At 36.9% G+C, this 16,297-nt stretch overlaps 2 protein-coding genes across 3 annotated transcripts in view; both read right to left on the reverse strand.

Moving 5' to 3' along the window:
- LOC127658459 (protein SOGA3-like) overlaps positions 1-956 on the reverse strand; it is a 45,445-nt gene extending 44,489 nt beyond the window's left edge. For both annotated transcript variants that reach the window (XM_052147780.1, XM_052147779.1), the window contains exon 1: positions 864-956. The gene's annotated coding sequence lies outside the window, so the exon portion shown is untranslated. The remainder of the gene's footprint in view (positions 1-863) is intronic.
- A 5,746-nt stretch (positions 957-6,702) lies between these two features.
- LOC127658324 (elongation of very long chain fatty acids protein 4-like) lies at positions 6,703-16,233 on the reverse strand. Its single transcript, XM_052147556.1, has 7 exons — positions 16,009-16,233; positions 15,276-15,366; positions 13,894-14,081; positions 12,082-12,162; positions 10,844-11,015; positions 10,593-10,720; positions 6,703-9,042 (listed from the first exon to the last, which is right to left on the reverse strand). The coding sequence occupies exons 2-7, from the start codon at positions 15,340-15,342 to the stop codon at positions 8,731-8,733; spliced, it is 948 nt and encodes a 315-aa protein (XP_052003516.1). The 5' UTR covers positions 15,343-15,366; positions 16,009-16,233; the 3' UTR covers positions 6,703-8,730.
- Between the last annotated feature and the right edge of the window lie 64 nt (positions 16,234-16,297).

Raw genomic sequence — 16,297 nt, forward strand, 5'->3', positions numbered from 1 at the left:
TGTGCCCAACCCAACACTTCAGTGTCCAATTTGACGTGACTATTAATGGGAAATTATTCATCTTTTTGCCCCTTACCAAGAACGGGTAAAAACGACAAGGCTAATCTATTTTTAATCAATTGATTTTACATTATTATTCTTGTTTATTGATGTTTTTAAGAGGGAATGTGATCACTTAGGCTATGCAAGAACATGTCATTGTCATATTGTCATTATTATAGCCTACGTTCACAGTATAAATTCAAAAGGCCAAACAGATGTTGTCATCCAGTAAAACAATGGGGCACAGCTGGTCTAAAACGAGATTATTCTAAACGTAAATCATTGTATACATACTGTAGATTGCATCTATAGTATTGGGAGAGACTGTGTTATCTATTGTAATATGAGATCTTTTTAATGCACCGATTATTTCCGAATGTCCATCGCGTATGTGCCGATCTTTATCCAATAATGACTCATATGAACGGAAAAGCGAAACCCAAATAACAAAGAAACTGAACATGAAATGTTTACGAAAAGCACTATGAATTATCAGTGTCCATACACAGAGGCCATTGGGCATCCCAGTAAAAGAGATAAGCTAATAAATTAGCCTGTTGTTCTATAATTGCAGCTATTGCTTAGTTTTTCATTTTAGGTTCCACAAGATCGGCTCCAAATAAAACGCAGACTTAATTTTGTCTTTCCCATAACGACAGGGGTTTTATTATTTTATGGTGAGATGAGGCATTTTCTTATAACCCTACCAAGGTGAATAATTCAGTCCAAGCTTTTCTTTGCACACAGAATAGCAATAAACTAAACTATAACCTTAAACATCCCCCAAAATAAAATAAATAAATAGATAATACAATTCTTACCTTTCAACATCTCATCATTACACAAATGGTGAAAGCAAAGAATGATGCTAGTGTACAGCCTCGCGAAACCACCATTAAAAATCTGATCAATAGTCGCACGGTGACGTCACAACTGGGCGGGGTCTTTCTTGGGCCTTTAGAGATGCTTTAAGCGTGCAGCTTCTATGTAGCTATCTGATTGTTTTATTTACCACTTTATTTGATAAAATGATTAAACAATGTTCTCGCAATAAATACAACCGTAAAAACAGTTCCTTAGTCTCTCAATGTTTTCAAAGTTTTACTTGCCAGTGTTTATGAAAAATAAGGTGGGCTATAGTGACTGAATGATATGGTACAATGGGGCTAAAGACACCCTTAAGGACAGTTGGCTTTTTTCTGGTTGCAAAGTGCATCATGATTTGATTTTTACAAATATTTATGGAGTAGTAAAGTTTTGGTGGGAAAAATAAATAAAATTTAGACTGTTTTGTTAAAAAAAATCACACACACACACAAAAAACACACAATCTGAATAAAAGGCCCCTGGGTGTTTTTAGTGATTTAGAATAGAAATGGGGCAATGGGTATTGAGCTAAATTTGTCAACTTATGCAAATATACTTTTGAGATTTTTTGCTTTTGAGATTTTGAGATTTTTTGATTTCTGCTTTTTTGAGTAACAAATTAAGATAATGCTTATTTAAAACTAAGGGTGAAACATTTATGTTAATTTCAATCTTATCAATTTGGCATTTCATAACATCTCAAGTATTCTTTAAACAAATTAACCACCATTGTGATTGATCAACAAAAGTGTTTGCAACAGGGGGGCAATTTACCCCAAATACTATCCTTTCATTTATTGCACAGTTATTGAAAAACTTGTGATTTAATCACCTTTTTTGAAGTATTTTGATTCAGAATAAATGTTATAATTTTATGGATTGTCACTGGCTAAGTACATGCAACATTCGCTTGCATATATTAAATGTTAGATCAGATTAGCTCAAACCAACCTTTGGACATTATACAGAATGATCTAATTTTACAGTGCAATAGTGACAAACAGGTGTTGTGAAATGTGATGTGGTAGATTTTGTTGCTATTTAGTGTTTTGGGAGAAAGTAAAATTGAAAGTGCTTTTTAACCCGAGGGGCCTTTAGCCACATTGTACCCTAAAAAAGGTTTACCATATTCATATACCATGATATTTATATGGTAAAAGCTGCATCTGCCATGATCTTTTCTTGTGTTTATAGAGCTATGTGTTTTGTGTTCTTCTATGAGTTCATACTAGTACTTGATGACTTGAGCCTCAATTACTTACATGCTGCACCTTTCGTCAATTTGCCATCTAATCAGTCTGCAGAGGATTAGTCCAGTTGCAGCATGTTAACGTAGCTCACAGCACATAAACTCTCTTGTAAGAACCTATCTACTAAACGTGTATTAAAGCTACACATGATAGCATATTCTGAAATATAAAATAATAGCAATGAATTTGGTAGAGAAATGTTTACAAAATCTACTAACTACTAACTGTTTAAGATAAAATGGAGCAAATCTTCAAGTATTTGACCTGTAAGACTTATTTTTTTGAACCCAATGTGTTATGTCTCGCATTACATCACAAACAGGCCCTGGCATGTCTATTGTCTGGCTTTCAGGCCCAACTGATGATATTGTTCACATTTCTCTATGATGTACAGTACTTCCAAGCGATAGTTCATTTATTTCATGCAAGAAACAACATGCCTTCAGTATGTTTTGCCTCAGCAATGGCAGTGCTTTAAATGACGCACCAGTTTGTTGAGGGGGATGGTCAGATTTGACCTCTTTGGGCGCAGAGGGGTTGCCAGCTGGTAGCTGAATGACAGGGCTGTGTAGCAGCTGGGGACATAAGGGAAGGTTTATAATTGCTGCCATTAAGAGAATGTTTTAGTGATTAATGTATTCAGTTGCATAATTGAGTATTGCAGGGGTGCTTTGCAGCTGAGAATCAATTATAAAGAAGTGACCATACACAGACAAGCCTCATTTAATTCTGGGGTCACGCAAACTTCCATATGGGGTACAATTGTAGCCAAAATAAATCAAAACAAGATATTGCTCATCAACAACTTTGAGTGTTAGGTTTCAGCAAACAATGCATGCTCTTACCATGACACTTCACAAGTTGTTTGCTATGGCAAGCTCTGTAACTATGCATGCACCAGACTTTAGCAGTAGAGTCACAGAAGCATTTAGGACCAAGAAGGTTTGGCTTATCTGTGGCTGCAATTAATCCTAAAAATAATACTAATGTGACATGCATTACAGATCTGATATGAATAAATGTTAACATAATGCAACATAAATACTTGATGCAAACATACATACAAATACACGGTATGTATTTCATGTGACATTAACATTCGTCACACCACAAATTACAAATTAAATGTCATGGGCAGATAGAAAAGGCTCATTTTTAAATGAAGTAGAGTCGTAGCTTTTAATTCTATATGTTTGTAAAGGCGGTTTCACACTGTGCAAGTTTATCGATGGGAGAGAAGGCATAACATTCTCCGCATGTCAAGCATGTTCACTGGATATTTTCCAGGCTGTCACATCATGATAGAGCAATCAGAGGTAACTTGAATTTACCAGCATTTAGCTTTTAACTAGTTAGTTACCTTCAGAGCAATATTTATAAAGAAGTGTCAATAAAGCAATAAGCATAATATATTGTAATTGGAGTAGAAAGCAATGACAATTAATTAACTTTGGTCAAATGGACGCAGACATTAAGAATGATGTAATAATCAGTAATAATAAGCACTTCTTAAATCTAAAGTAATTAATGTAGAAATATTTATTTTTCCAATTTTTACACCTCTAATTATAATATATATTATGAGTTAGTAGGTTTGGTCTTGGCAAACTAGATCTGCTTATGCTGCTGCTGCTACAGAGCAAGTATGAAGACTTGGTACTCCTTGAACACACATACATGCTACTGCTGCTGCTGCAAAATACATGCATTCATTTGAAGCATGACAGGTGGTGCTGGGGAGGAGGAGGGTTATGCTAGTTGACTGGTTAACAGATTACATGTCAACAGACCTATCAGCTTGTACCATGCAGATTTTCAAGACTAAATTAATAAAAATATATTTTATTTATATAAGTCCTTTTGTTAGACTGTCCTGGTTTCCAACAGTGAATGAATGCCAATAAAAGCTAATGTATCAAAAGTAAAAAAGTATAAAAGTATCACTGTGCATTATTGACTTTAAAACTCACTAAACTAAACTGATTTGGGTATCCAAAGATTTATATATAAAAACACAACATAAGGTTGGCCCCTCTGTTAGTTTTGTAGCCCCTCTTATACCCCCTTGAGGAGCGGAGAGGGGCGGGGCCGGGCGGGCCCATCCTTTAACTGTGTTACATTGGTGCTGAAAGCCCGGGAAGGAGGAGGGATGCCCGTTGCAGAGTCCTCGACACTGCCGTCCACCCAGGGGAGTGCCACTGCCATCTGCCGGGTGACGGAGTAGCCCGACCGCCCGGATGCGGGGAACGGCCGCCGTCCGCGGGGTAAGTGGGGACTGGATACCCCAACCGCCTGGAGCGAGGGAGCTGCTGCCGGGGGAGGAGGAGTGCCCTGCCGTCCCCAGAGACGTGGAGGGGTCGAGGGAGACCGCCGTCCGCGAGGGGAGGAGGGAAGAAACTCTCCGACCGCCCGGAGCGGTAGGGCTGCTGCCAGGGGCGGAGGAGTGTCCATATTTGCTGCCAGAAAAGCGGAGGCGCGTTCTGCCCGCTGGGGGTCGAAGGTTTCACTCCGGTTCGCCCGGGGTTGGTGCGGCTGTCGTCCGCCTGAGTGTGGAGGAGTGTTCGAGGACCACGCGACGGTACATCAGAGAACCGGTGAGTGAGCTTTTTCTCTCTCTCCTCTCTCTCTACCTTTCGCACAGTGTTGGCCTTTTCCCTCGCCTATTTTGTTTTCTTCGTTGTTGTTGTCTTCCCCTCCTGTCTCCTCCCAGGGCGAGGAAGGCGGGGATGACAACGCGGGACGCAAGATACAACACGCCCCAGGGATGGGGGGTGTACGTCATGCCGGTGGCACCCCGGCCTGAGATAACGCCGGGAGGAGTGTGGAGCGGAGGGGGGCGGGGCCGGATCGGAGGGATAAAGGCGGCCGGTGACGATGGTTCGAGAGAGAGAGAATTACGGGCATGTCCGTCATGTGTGTGTATTGATGTTTGTGTGTTTTGAGTTTAATTAAATTATCATTTATGTTGACAAGCCGGTTCTCGCCTCCTCCTTGCCTATCCTTTAACTGTTACACCCCTAATTAATTATTTTTTTTAAATATTAAATAATTTATATGTGAGTTATTTATATTAATATTGTCCCCAAGTTTTCTGCATTCTTCAGAAGTTTAATGATATTTTTGGATGAACAAAGCATTTAAAAAAAACATTAGAATTAGATTACTGTGGCATCCATGGAGAATCAGAGAAAGGAGCTCTTTTCCGCATAACATGCTTCAGCCCACTGCATCCTGCCTCAGGGAAGCTGCCTTTCATCAAAACAGAGGATGTCTGTCTCTTTCCTCAGTCACATGAGGAGCATTTTCAAATACAGTTTGGACAGTGAGACTTCATATTTCACAATACTCATGACCTGCAAATGTTCTGTTTGCTTTGCTGCAGAAAACTTTGCATCAGAGAAGAATTCCTGTTTTAGAATCATTCTCTGGAATGGGTGCCTAATCCATTATGGAAAAGTGATCTTTGTCTAATGTTTGTGTCTGGTGGAATCAAAATGTCCATTTAAATGTTATTGATCCAGTGTGAATGGGAAAATGAGAAAACCAATAAACACAGTATAATGGCAAATTCATGGTGTTAATACAAATGTTTAAGAAATATATTAAATTATATTTCTTAAACTATTAAATTCATCCATCCATCCATCCATCGTCAACCGCTTATCCTGTGTACAGGGTCGCGGGAACTATTAAATTAAACTATTAAATTAAATATATCTCATTTTAACTTCAAATTTTATTTAGCCATGTCTTTGTCTTTGCTGAGGAGGAGGATTGTTCCTCTGAGACTTCAGCAGTCTGTGAATGACTAAGGGGGCGGAACAGAGCGCTGATGCAGTTGCTCATTGGTCTGGAGGGATTTATCTCTGGAAATTACACCGGAAACAGGGGGGAGGGTGAAAAGAAGCCTTTTGTGCTTATGAACTATGTTGAACAGGAGAGGTCTCCACTGGGAAAAACATGACAAATATCACATTTTACAGAATGATATCCATAAAGCACAACAGGCTCTGTGTTCTACAGACCGTAGATCCACAATTGAAACAAACTGACCTTTATGACAAGGGGCGTAACATTGGAGCCGGTTTCCTTTGTGGGTTACAATGTGAGCACCAAAAGAAACATGTAACATGAGCATTTAACACAACTAATAAAATACAGATTTTAAGTTCAACAGAAATAAAAAGCTGAGCTATCCCGGTTTGATTCGAGAATGTTCTAACGTGCATCTTGAGCGCTTGAATGAAAGCAAGAAAATCTGACCTGAGTTATCACGGTTAATATGACAAGTTTGCAGTTTTACATTTGATTAGAGACTTAAAAACATGTTCATTTTATATCATAATGTTTCTTTCTTTATAAAACATTGTTATCCTAAATCTTAGATTTCCAGTGTGGCCTCAATATGAAAAAGTGAAAGTGCATTTTTTATTCCAGTTCACTTGAACAGTAATAAATTATTACAAAAAAGTAAGTCCCTTGATTAATGTAATAAAATCTGCATGTACTGTATAATAATCAGAAGTAGAAAAATTTGGTTTAAAGTAGTTTTATATGAAGTATAAAATGATGTCACTGCATGACACTAACAGAGAGAGAAAGGGTTTTTTAGACACAGAGAAAACTGACTATGCATTGGCTTTCAGTTTATTTTATATACAGCAATGTATATCTGAAAAGAAAATGCCAGAGCTGTAGATAATTGTTGCATTTTCAAAAGCACAATGTACAAAATTACACAGGTTACACAACATTATAAAGAAATCAAGACAAACACATGTATTTTAGGATTCATAACTACATGAAATGAAAAACTATGGCATGGAGCATCTGAGGACTTATCTATGTACAATGCAATATTGCATCTACAAACATATTTCCCACTCCTATTTTCAGTTAATATAAGGTTATTATTTTCCAATGAAAACTAAAAGCTATGTATCGTATGCTTATAACTGAGACAGTTGCTGATATTTAGTAACCTCTTGGTAGGTGATGTCAAAATATATTCTCAATAGGGATGCATGATAGGTGACTATATCGGAACTGAGCAAAATTGGTCTGATTTGGCCAAGAGTGGAAGCAGCTAAAACTAGCAAAGCCACTTTCTAAGCCAAACTAACAAAATTGTACATTAATGTTGTTGATGTCTGATTTAACTTGAAGGATGTAACATTCTTTGTGATTTCACTGTGAACATTGTTTTGTTTTTTTAACAACAGTTAAATCAATATAAATCATGCCATTAATTGGTTAAAACAAAAATAATGATTGGTTATCTGTATCAGTTAAATATCAATGCATCCCTAATTTTGAAATACGCTACAGCGCCACATGGTGTCTGCTTTATAGTACTGTCATGACATATTCAGCAGATACACAGGTTTTAACAGACAATTCAAATATAATATGAAATTTTAAATAAATAGACACAGAATTATGTTTCCAAAATGGATTTGCAGTGAGGTCCAAATGACTGAGATCACATTACAAATCTGTGATTTTAAGTGGAAATTAAACTTTTTAGGAATGTTTTTTTTGGGGGGGAGAAACACATAAAAAAAAAAATGAAGATTCTGTACTATTTAAAGCTCACTATTCAATATTAAGAAAATCTGTGACATTGAGCATGTTATCTGGATAACTTGATCATTTATGATCACTTGTGGAGTTCATACCAGCTCAACCTTTTACTTAAATTACTATTCTGATTACATAATTTGTCTTTATTATTATTTATTATTAAAAGCATTTTCACTTGTGGTCTCAGATGTTTGTACCCCAATTGAATCAATTATATATATATATATGAAAAAAATCTGATATCATTAATTCTTTCTTTAATTTTACTAAAGACTAAATGTGTGAATGTCTTTGCATTAGCTAATGAAACATCATACCAAGTGGCATTTATTTAAGACACAGTAAACAATCACTTATTAATCAAAGCATTTAAAATAATAATTTGTTAAACTCAAATTTCTAAAACAATTCAGTTTTAGAATAAAACTGTTGAAAATAAAACCAAAATGTATTTTTTACACTTTGTGGTTGTTAAACGTTAGACACATGTTTATAGTCAATGTGTTGAACTACACCTGTGTAAACATACGGAGAACTGACTGCATTCATCCACTAAATTTCACATTGACACCAGTTGATAAAAAGTCACTCCAAAAATGGCTCATAAAAGTAGTTCTGAGAAAGCTCTAGAAGCATTTGATTGCAGATGCCTCTTGATTTGATATTGTGTTATCTAATGCAATGACATTCAGATATAATAAGTGTGACTTTAGTGTCCAAACGTGTCTAAATACTTTGGGTAACCGTATGTATTCCAGTCTCTTTACATTTAAACTCATATTTCTCCCCCTATGTTGCAGAAACTCGCCATACTTTTTATTCAAAACATTTTTAAAGAAAATTATTGATCTTAGCTGTTACACCCATCTGATTCACTGCAGCAGTGAATCACTCATCTTTTACCTGCTAATGAGTCTCTCCGCAACTGTGGTCTCTTTTGCATCTGTATGAACGCTTGCCTGTGTTTGGTTTTCTATCTGATCTGGTTTTATTCACGCTTTGCTCTGCCCTTCCGCTTTCTCCTCCCACTCTCAGCCACCATTGGTTTCTCATCCATCTTGGCAGCATTTCCGTTGCGGGCCATAAGGGATCCATTACATATGCCATTAGAAATTGCTTTGCTGGGCTTGGATGTGGCCTCACGGCGGGGCTGCCAACGGTATGTCTGGTAGTAGAAGTTCCCGAAAAGGATGATGAAGGTCATGGCGTATCCAATCAGACACCAATGCATCCACTTAGGGAATGGGCAGTCGGAGTAGAGTGACAAAGCAGTATGGCCAATGGTGATGTGAAACTGGATCTGGGGAAGAAGTCAACAGATACAAGACAACTGCTAAGCCCATTTGAAGCTGATCAACAGCTGAGTCATTTATATGGGTGATTCTTCAATTATGGGCTATTTAAACAGCTTTAAATAAAATACAAAAAACGTCAAAATATATTATATGTACTATATACAGTATATTTGTAACATGCGCTATATAAATATCTCTGTTAAAACACCATAATCACGCGTCCAGTTTTAATACATTTACTATACAGGGAAAGTTCAAATGTCTGGGAAAATAGAGAATTTCTGGCAAATTTCACTTTTCAACACTATATGAACAACTGATCATTATAAAATTTGGCATCCAGTTACAGGCTGCCAAAATAAGGCTGCATACCAAATTTTGAGCATATTGGACAAATACTCTAGAGGAGTTCGAACAATTCAGTTTTTTGTTTTTAAGAAAATTTAAAATGGTAGAACCATTTTATAGATGGAAATGAAATTGGAAATACTGCAAACAAAAAAATGATGTTTAATCAAGGAGTTTGGAATTTGGCATGCATCTTAGGGATGCATATAAGGATACAGTATCCTTTGAATATAGATTAGATAAATCAAAGAAAACGTAAGCCAGCAGACAATCACATTTTAGCAGGTACTGTATTAACTTGCGTTGTAAATGGCAGATCATTATGAAATTTGGCATCCACTAACAGGTTGCCAAAACAAGGCTGTATACCAAATTTCTGGCCAATCGAACAAACGGCCTAGGACGAGATTAAAAATATATTTTTTTCAGACAATTCTAAAAGGCTACAGAAAATGGCATAACTCCACAACTGTTCAATCAAGGAGATTGGAATTTGGCATGCATGTTCTCTGGTGCATATGCTAACATATCCTTTAATTATTGATTGGATAAATCAACAAAAATGCCTGCCAGCAGCGAATAAAATTGCATTGTGAATAGTTGATCTTTATGAAATTTGGTATTCACTTATAATTTGCCAACATTCAGCTGCATACCACATTTTGTGATCTAATTTATGTTTTTGCAAATCACTTAGGGCTAGAATAAAAAATCTTGCTTCCTCTGAATCCTTCAGACAGTGCTAACAAATCAATTAGTCATGGATTTCCATTTCTGAAAGAAAACATTTCTACCACTTTTTGGATTTTTGGGAAAAACCTACTTGTTCAAGCTCACCCTAGGCTACTTGTCTACTTTGCAATAATTCTGGCATCATCTAGAGATGCTTCTAATGAAACAGTTATCAAAAGAATGACTCATTGGCCTGTATCCTGTGAGTGCAATATCCAAACATAACAAAGCTTTCTCAGGGAACATCCAATTCATCCAATTCCGATGCTATGTGGCACCATAACCTAATAAAATAATTATTCTGTCAAATTTGTCTATTTTGGTTCTCGTTACATGTGCTTGGACCCTGATAATTGTTACTTGCTGCTAAATTATAATCTCCCCTTTTAGGAAAAAGAAGAATACTTTTCCTGTCTTTTCCCCTAATTGAACATCCCACATTTTTTTAATTTTGCACGTAAATGTCACAATTTACCATTTGGATAATGGTCAGATATTTCTTCCACCACAGATATTTCTGTATCTTTGGACCAAATGCTGCCAGACCATAATACAAGTACATCAAGACATGGATTGCTGCATTCATGTGAGCCCCGAAGAATGCTGCAAGAGAGAAAAATGCACATTCAATTCATCTAGCAAATGATATTCAAGAAGGAATCTGACATCCGTATTTACTCTCATGAAATAAATATTAAATAAGCTGCTTATTTGCTTAACACTTACACTGTCCACCAGCAACCCATTTGATGCCAATCCACCACAGAGTGAACATGGTGCAGTGGTGATACACATGCAGGAAACTGATTTGATTAAACTTCTTGCGTAAGATGAAAAACACAGTGTCCAGGTATTCCACGCCTTTGGAGATAAAGTACCACCACAAGGCTGCTGCCACCTGCCCATTACAAAATAAAGAGAACAGTATTATAAGAAGAATTTGATGAACTTCTATTCATAAAGTGGTTTTAATTGTGTTCGAATATGGTGTGCATGGCTTTGTATTGTGTTTGCTTCCTTTCAATTCAGAATTTAGTGTTTAAATTGAATTGGCCACACCCCACAAGAACTGGAAAAGGAATTAACCGAATCGCATTAAAACTAAATTTTGACTACTTATGTCTATTTATTCCCTGATTTACAGAATATACTTTTTATTTATGATTAGATTGATCAGACATATATTTATGACATTATTCTAAACTAAATCTAACAGCCAACTTTATTTAAAAAATATATATATTTTGCTATATAGCACCACAAAATATGTACAACACTGTTATCAGATTAAAATAATAAACAAATATTGACATCATTTGAATGTCTAGTTTGAATCTGATTATGCAATATATTCAGCGATCACCACACAAATGTAGTAATAATAAAGACTATATTAGTATTTAAGTGAGATGATAACTCTAGATATAATATTAGCTCCAGAATTAATGGCACCCTTCATAAAAATTAGCAAGCAATATATAATATATACAATAGTATAAAATATAATGAATATATACAATTATCAACACAATTCAAATTGTTACAGGTGGCATTTGAAATTATTAATAGCTGTCACTGGGAAAACTCCATATATAGTGTGATAACATTTTTATGGGTAATTCATACTGAAAATGAAATGTATCATAAAAACTACCTGAAATTCTTTGAATTTTTATTCCATTTAAATTCTAATTCTGCATCAATCTTGTTACCTCAATTCAAATTCAGGAATGGAATTGGAATTCAAAAGACATTCACAATTCAATTCAACCCTGATAAATAATGTGTTTGTGTTGAGGATGACGCTAGCATGACGTCACAGAGTGAAACTGAACTCTCTCTGAAAATCCCACTCCAGTAACACACAGGGCAGGTAACTGGAGAGCAGCGTTACAGGTCCAATTTCAGTGCACAAGCACAGTGTCAGACAGCCGATGATGATGGTATATAGGAAGCACACTCACCCTCACTTCATTAGGATCATCTGAGTAGTCTACAGGCTGGCAGATGTAGCTGTAGTTAGCTGCCCGTGCAGCAAGGAAGAGCTGGAAATGAATAAACAAATGTCAAATCTGAGTGCCAAAAAAGGTCATGGAACGCTAAAATATGTTTTTTGAGACGTTACCAGTCACGCTACACACCACAACCAGTGAAAAGTTGGAACACGTCTACTCATTCTTTGCTATTACTATGTTCCACATTTTAGATTAACATCAAAGTCAACAAAACTATGAAAGAACACAAAAAGTGACCAGAAATGTTCGACTAAACCAAACTAGCCTTTTTAATGTCACTACTCTATGTCTAGATTCCAGCTCTGCACACTCTGCAACATTCATTCTCTCAAGCAACTTCACAATGTGCATCCTGAGTTGCTTTCTACACTGTATTGAAGGAGTTCCCATGTATGCTGGACAATTGTTGGGTGCTTCTGAGCACCCAACAGGATTCTGAGAAACTTGGGAAAGTCAGCAACTAATAACATGTGTTGCGAATGGCCGATCAATATGAAATTTGCCAACCTCTTAAAGGTTGCCAAAATAAGGCTGTATACCAAATTTTGTGGAATCGGACAAACGGCCTTGGAGGAGCTCGAAAAAGTATTTAAAAAAAATATATTATTCAAAATTTAAGAAACAATGTATAGACAGAACTTGAGCTACTGCTAAAATAACGTCATAGCTCCACAACTCTTCAATGAAGGAAATTGGAATTTGGCATGTATCTTTTTTGGTGCATATGCTAACATATCCTTAAAATATAGATTGGATACATTTACAAAAATGGTTGACAGCGAGTAAACAAATTTCAATAGCTAATAACTTGTGTTATGAATGGCCGATCATTATGAAGTTTGGCATCCACTTAAAGGTTAGCAAAATGCATCTGTCTCAACATTTTATGAGAATTCGTCACAAGGTGGCGCTATAATAAGCTAATTTACATTTTTGCAGACCAGAAATGTTCAACTAAACCAAACTAGCCTCTTTAAAGACACTACTCTTTGACAAGATTCCAGCTCTGGACACTCAGCGTTCATTCTCTCAAGCAACTTTACGAGATGCATCCAATTTTTATTTATTTTTTTGTAAAGAAATTCATATGTAGGCAAAATTTTGTTCACAAAATGAATTTCGATCATTGAAGCTTGTGAGAGGATTGTGAGAAACAAATTCAGTAAAATATGTCCAAATGTTTGACATTGCACAAGATGGAAGCCAATGAGAGCATTTTGGATTTAAAAACAATGCTGAATGTGACATGTATTTGTTCAGTAAAAGGTTGGTACGATGTATTGAAACATTCTCTACACAAGTACGTGAACGCAGTCGCTTCTAACTACGTAAGCTCGATTGTGTGCGTAGTAGCGTTCCGCTATGTGTCAGACATATTGACCATAACACAACGCAGGTATGCATTGCATTCTCAGCATTTCCACAAGGGGAGCTATAGCGAGACTAATGTGAACTGTCCACTTCTACAGTGATGGAGAGCAACAGTTTAAAGAGAACATTGCTGAGCAAGTAAGTTAAAGCCAATATATTTACAGGAACTTTCCTGAATAATTATACATCCACTTTAATGGCACTGACATTTGAAGGTAACTCTATTGCCCCCTTGAATACTGAGGATTGTTACAGCCACAGTAACACAAGAACGCAAGTTCATCCAGACCGTTGGCAATGTGTTGGCCAAGCGCTTGCATTTGTATAAGTGTTCTTGCATAAAGTATGTTTCTGGACTTAAACCCACCAAGACAAATTGAGAGAACTCACCTCTTTAAATATGAAAAAGTTTAGGATGACCATGCTAAAGTTGTAGACAATGAGGGTCTTCCTCAATTGGAAGGGCTCTCTGCCCTGCATGTACTTCGGCCCCAGCCAGAGGAAGAGCAGGTATGAGAAGCTGATAGCCAGTGTGGGGAGAGGGGAGTCCATCAAAGGCCATTTCTCCACACGCTTGTCTACAAACAAACAAGAAACCCCATTAATACAATTTTATTTATTGCATGAATCTACACTTCCATAAACAGCACTGGGATCAGCATTCCCTGTTTCTCTTTTGGAAATTACAGTCTGATGTGTCTTGAAAAAATAAAATGTTGTTCACAATGTTTATAACATAAACCCTCCAAAGTTATTCAGCAGGAGTGTGCTAATTCAATGTAGCATTGCATTAATACTTACAAATGAATATACTTACAGTAAAGTCAAATCTATAGTTACCAACATTTTGTAGTTTCTAACACATACAGTGGGGCCAAAATGCTAATCTATCTAGGCTAATACAAACATTATGATTACAAATAATAAGCAGAACAGTTTGAATGTAAAGTTGAAAAGGAAAAATTACAACAAATTAAAAAAATTCTCAGTATTTGGTTTAATTTGTGCAAAACCTGATAAGCAGATTAATGTACCTTTGTTAAGGGATTATAAACGGGTTCATAAATTACTAATAATTAATTAACATGCATTATTAATCAGCGATAAGTGGTTAATGACAGCGTGCATAAACAGGATGGCTTTTATGCAATTCCTGCCAAATTGTGAGCCATTTTATATCATCACTTCTTCAATATTAATAACCTATGAAAATGTAAATTAATGTTCACTAAAAACTCAGGATGTAAATCTCCACATTCACTTTCACATTCAGCCACCTACTGGTTGGCCAAAGGTGGAGATTTATAGTAAAAAACAACTTCAATATTGATCTGTTCCTCTCCCACACCAATCCTATCGCTTCTGAAGACATGGATTAAACCACTGGAGTCATATGGATTATGTTTATGATGGCTTTATGTCCTATTTGGACATTTCTGGTCACCATTCACTTGCATTGTATGGACCTACAGAGCTGAAATATTCTTCTAAAAACCTTCATTTGTGTTCTGCTGAAGAAAGAACGTCATACACACCTGGAATGGCATGAGGGTGATTAAATGATGAGAAAATTTTCATTTTTGGTTTAGCTATCCCTTTAACGGTTACTCTTGTTCACTAAAACTGAAACCTACAGTAGCTTTCTCATGGGAAAGTCTAATAACAGGCCGCAGTTGGTGCCTTCACTTCTGCCGGCTTTATTTAATCGGAGCGCTGCCATGAATATCTCATATATCACATTCGGCTCAGCTCAGTGAAGTCAAGACAGTTACCTGCAATGGTAAAACTCCATTTGTAGAATTGAACTGTGTTGTTGATTATATGCTTCAAAATATCCATCGCTGAGACTCAATTCCTTTTGTTCTGAGAAAACAGAAGAAAGATATGAGCAATAAAGAAAGGTTTAAGGTGATGTTTTAATAAAGTGATAGTGGGGTATGGAGAAGCATAGTGATGGGGTGTTTTTAGTATAGTGATGGTGAGTATGGAGAGGGGTTTAGCAGTGGGCTTTTGGGGGGAGGGGGGGATACTTGCGCACAAAGACCAGGAGCATGTGTCAGCACATATATACAACGATGAAAAGATTCACTTTCATCCGGTAAAACGTAACCATTCAATACAATCTTTGTAGGATCTGGTCAGATATTTCGTTATAAATCGCCACATATGCTCATCTTGCTTTGGCAGACCCTCCATCACATGCAGGCAACCTCTCCCAAATCCGAATCGTTACATTTGCGACCACCATTAAATAGCAAAGAAGGCAAGCCCCTTTTATAAACTGAATTTATTTCGACATCTTTAAAGAGATGCAATGCAAAAAATAAGGAATTTGTGCAAACGTGCCGATAGACCGCAAATGACGTAAAATAACCGTGATGTTACAGTCTATGGTCCCTTATACCCCAAAATACAAAACCCATATGAAAGAATTAACTTTAAACAGCCCAAATATCACATCTAGTGGCCAACCCCGCAGTAACCATGATTGGCGTTCATTCTTACCGTAGCGAGATTAAAATCGTTGTTTAATGACGTTCAGCGCAAGGTCCGGCGATACAGTTCTTCCGTGCCGTGAAGAACACCTCTGTCCCAGATTTAGGCAGATCTGATCCAAGGCCTATAGCTAAAACAGACGCACATAAAATCAGCAGTCTGAAGAGCATCCTAGCGTTACGGGCATCACTGCGGCTCTTGGGTCGCTCCCCTAAACACACACAGCAACGGATGAGGGCCGCCCAACTGCGCATGCGCCAAAACAGGTGCAATTCACTTCATTGCAATCTCTTTCAGT

This window comes from Xyrauchen texanus, chromosome 17 (assembly GCF_025860055.1).
Source record: "Xyrauchen texanus isolate HMW12.3.18 chromosome 17, RBS_HiC_50CHRs, whole genome shotgun sequence".
NCBI classification, from domain to species: domain Eukaryota; kingdom Metazoa; phylum Chordata; class Actinopteri; order Cypriniformes; family Catostomidae; genus Xyrauchen; species Xyrauchen texanus.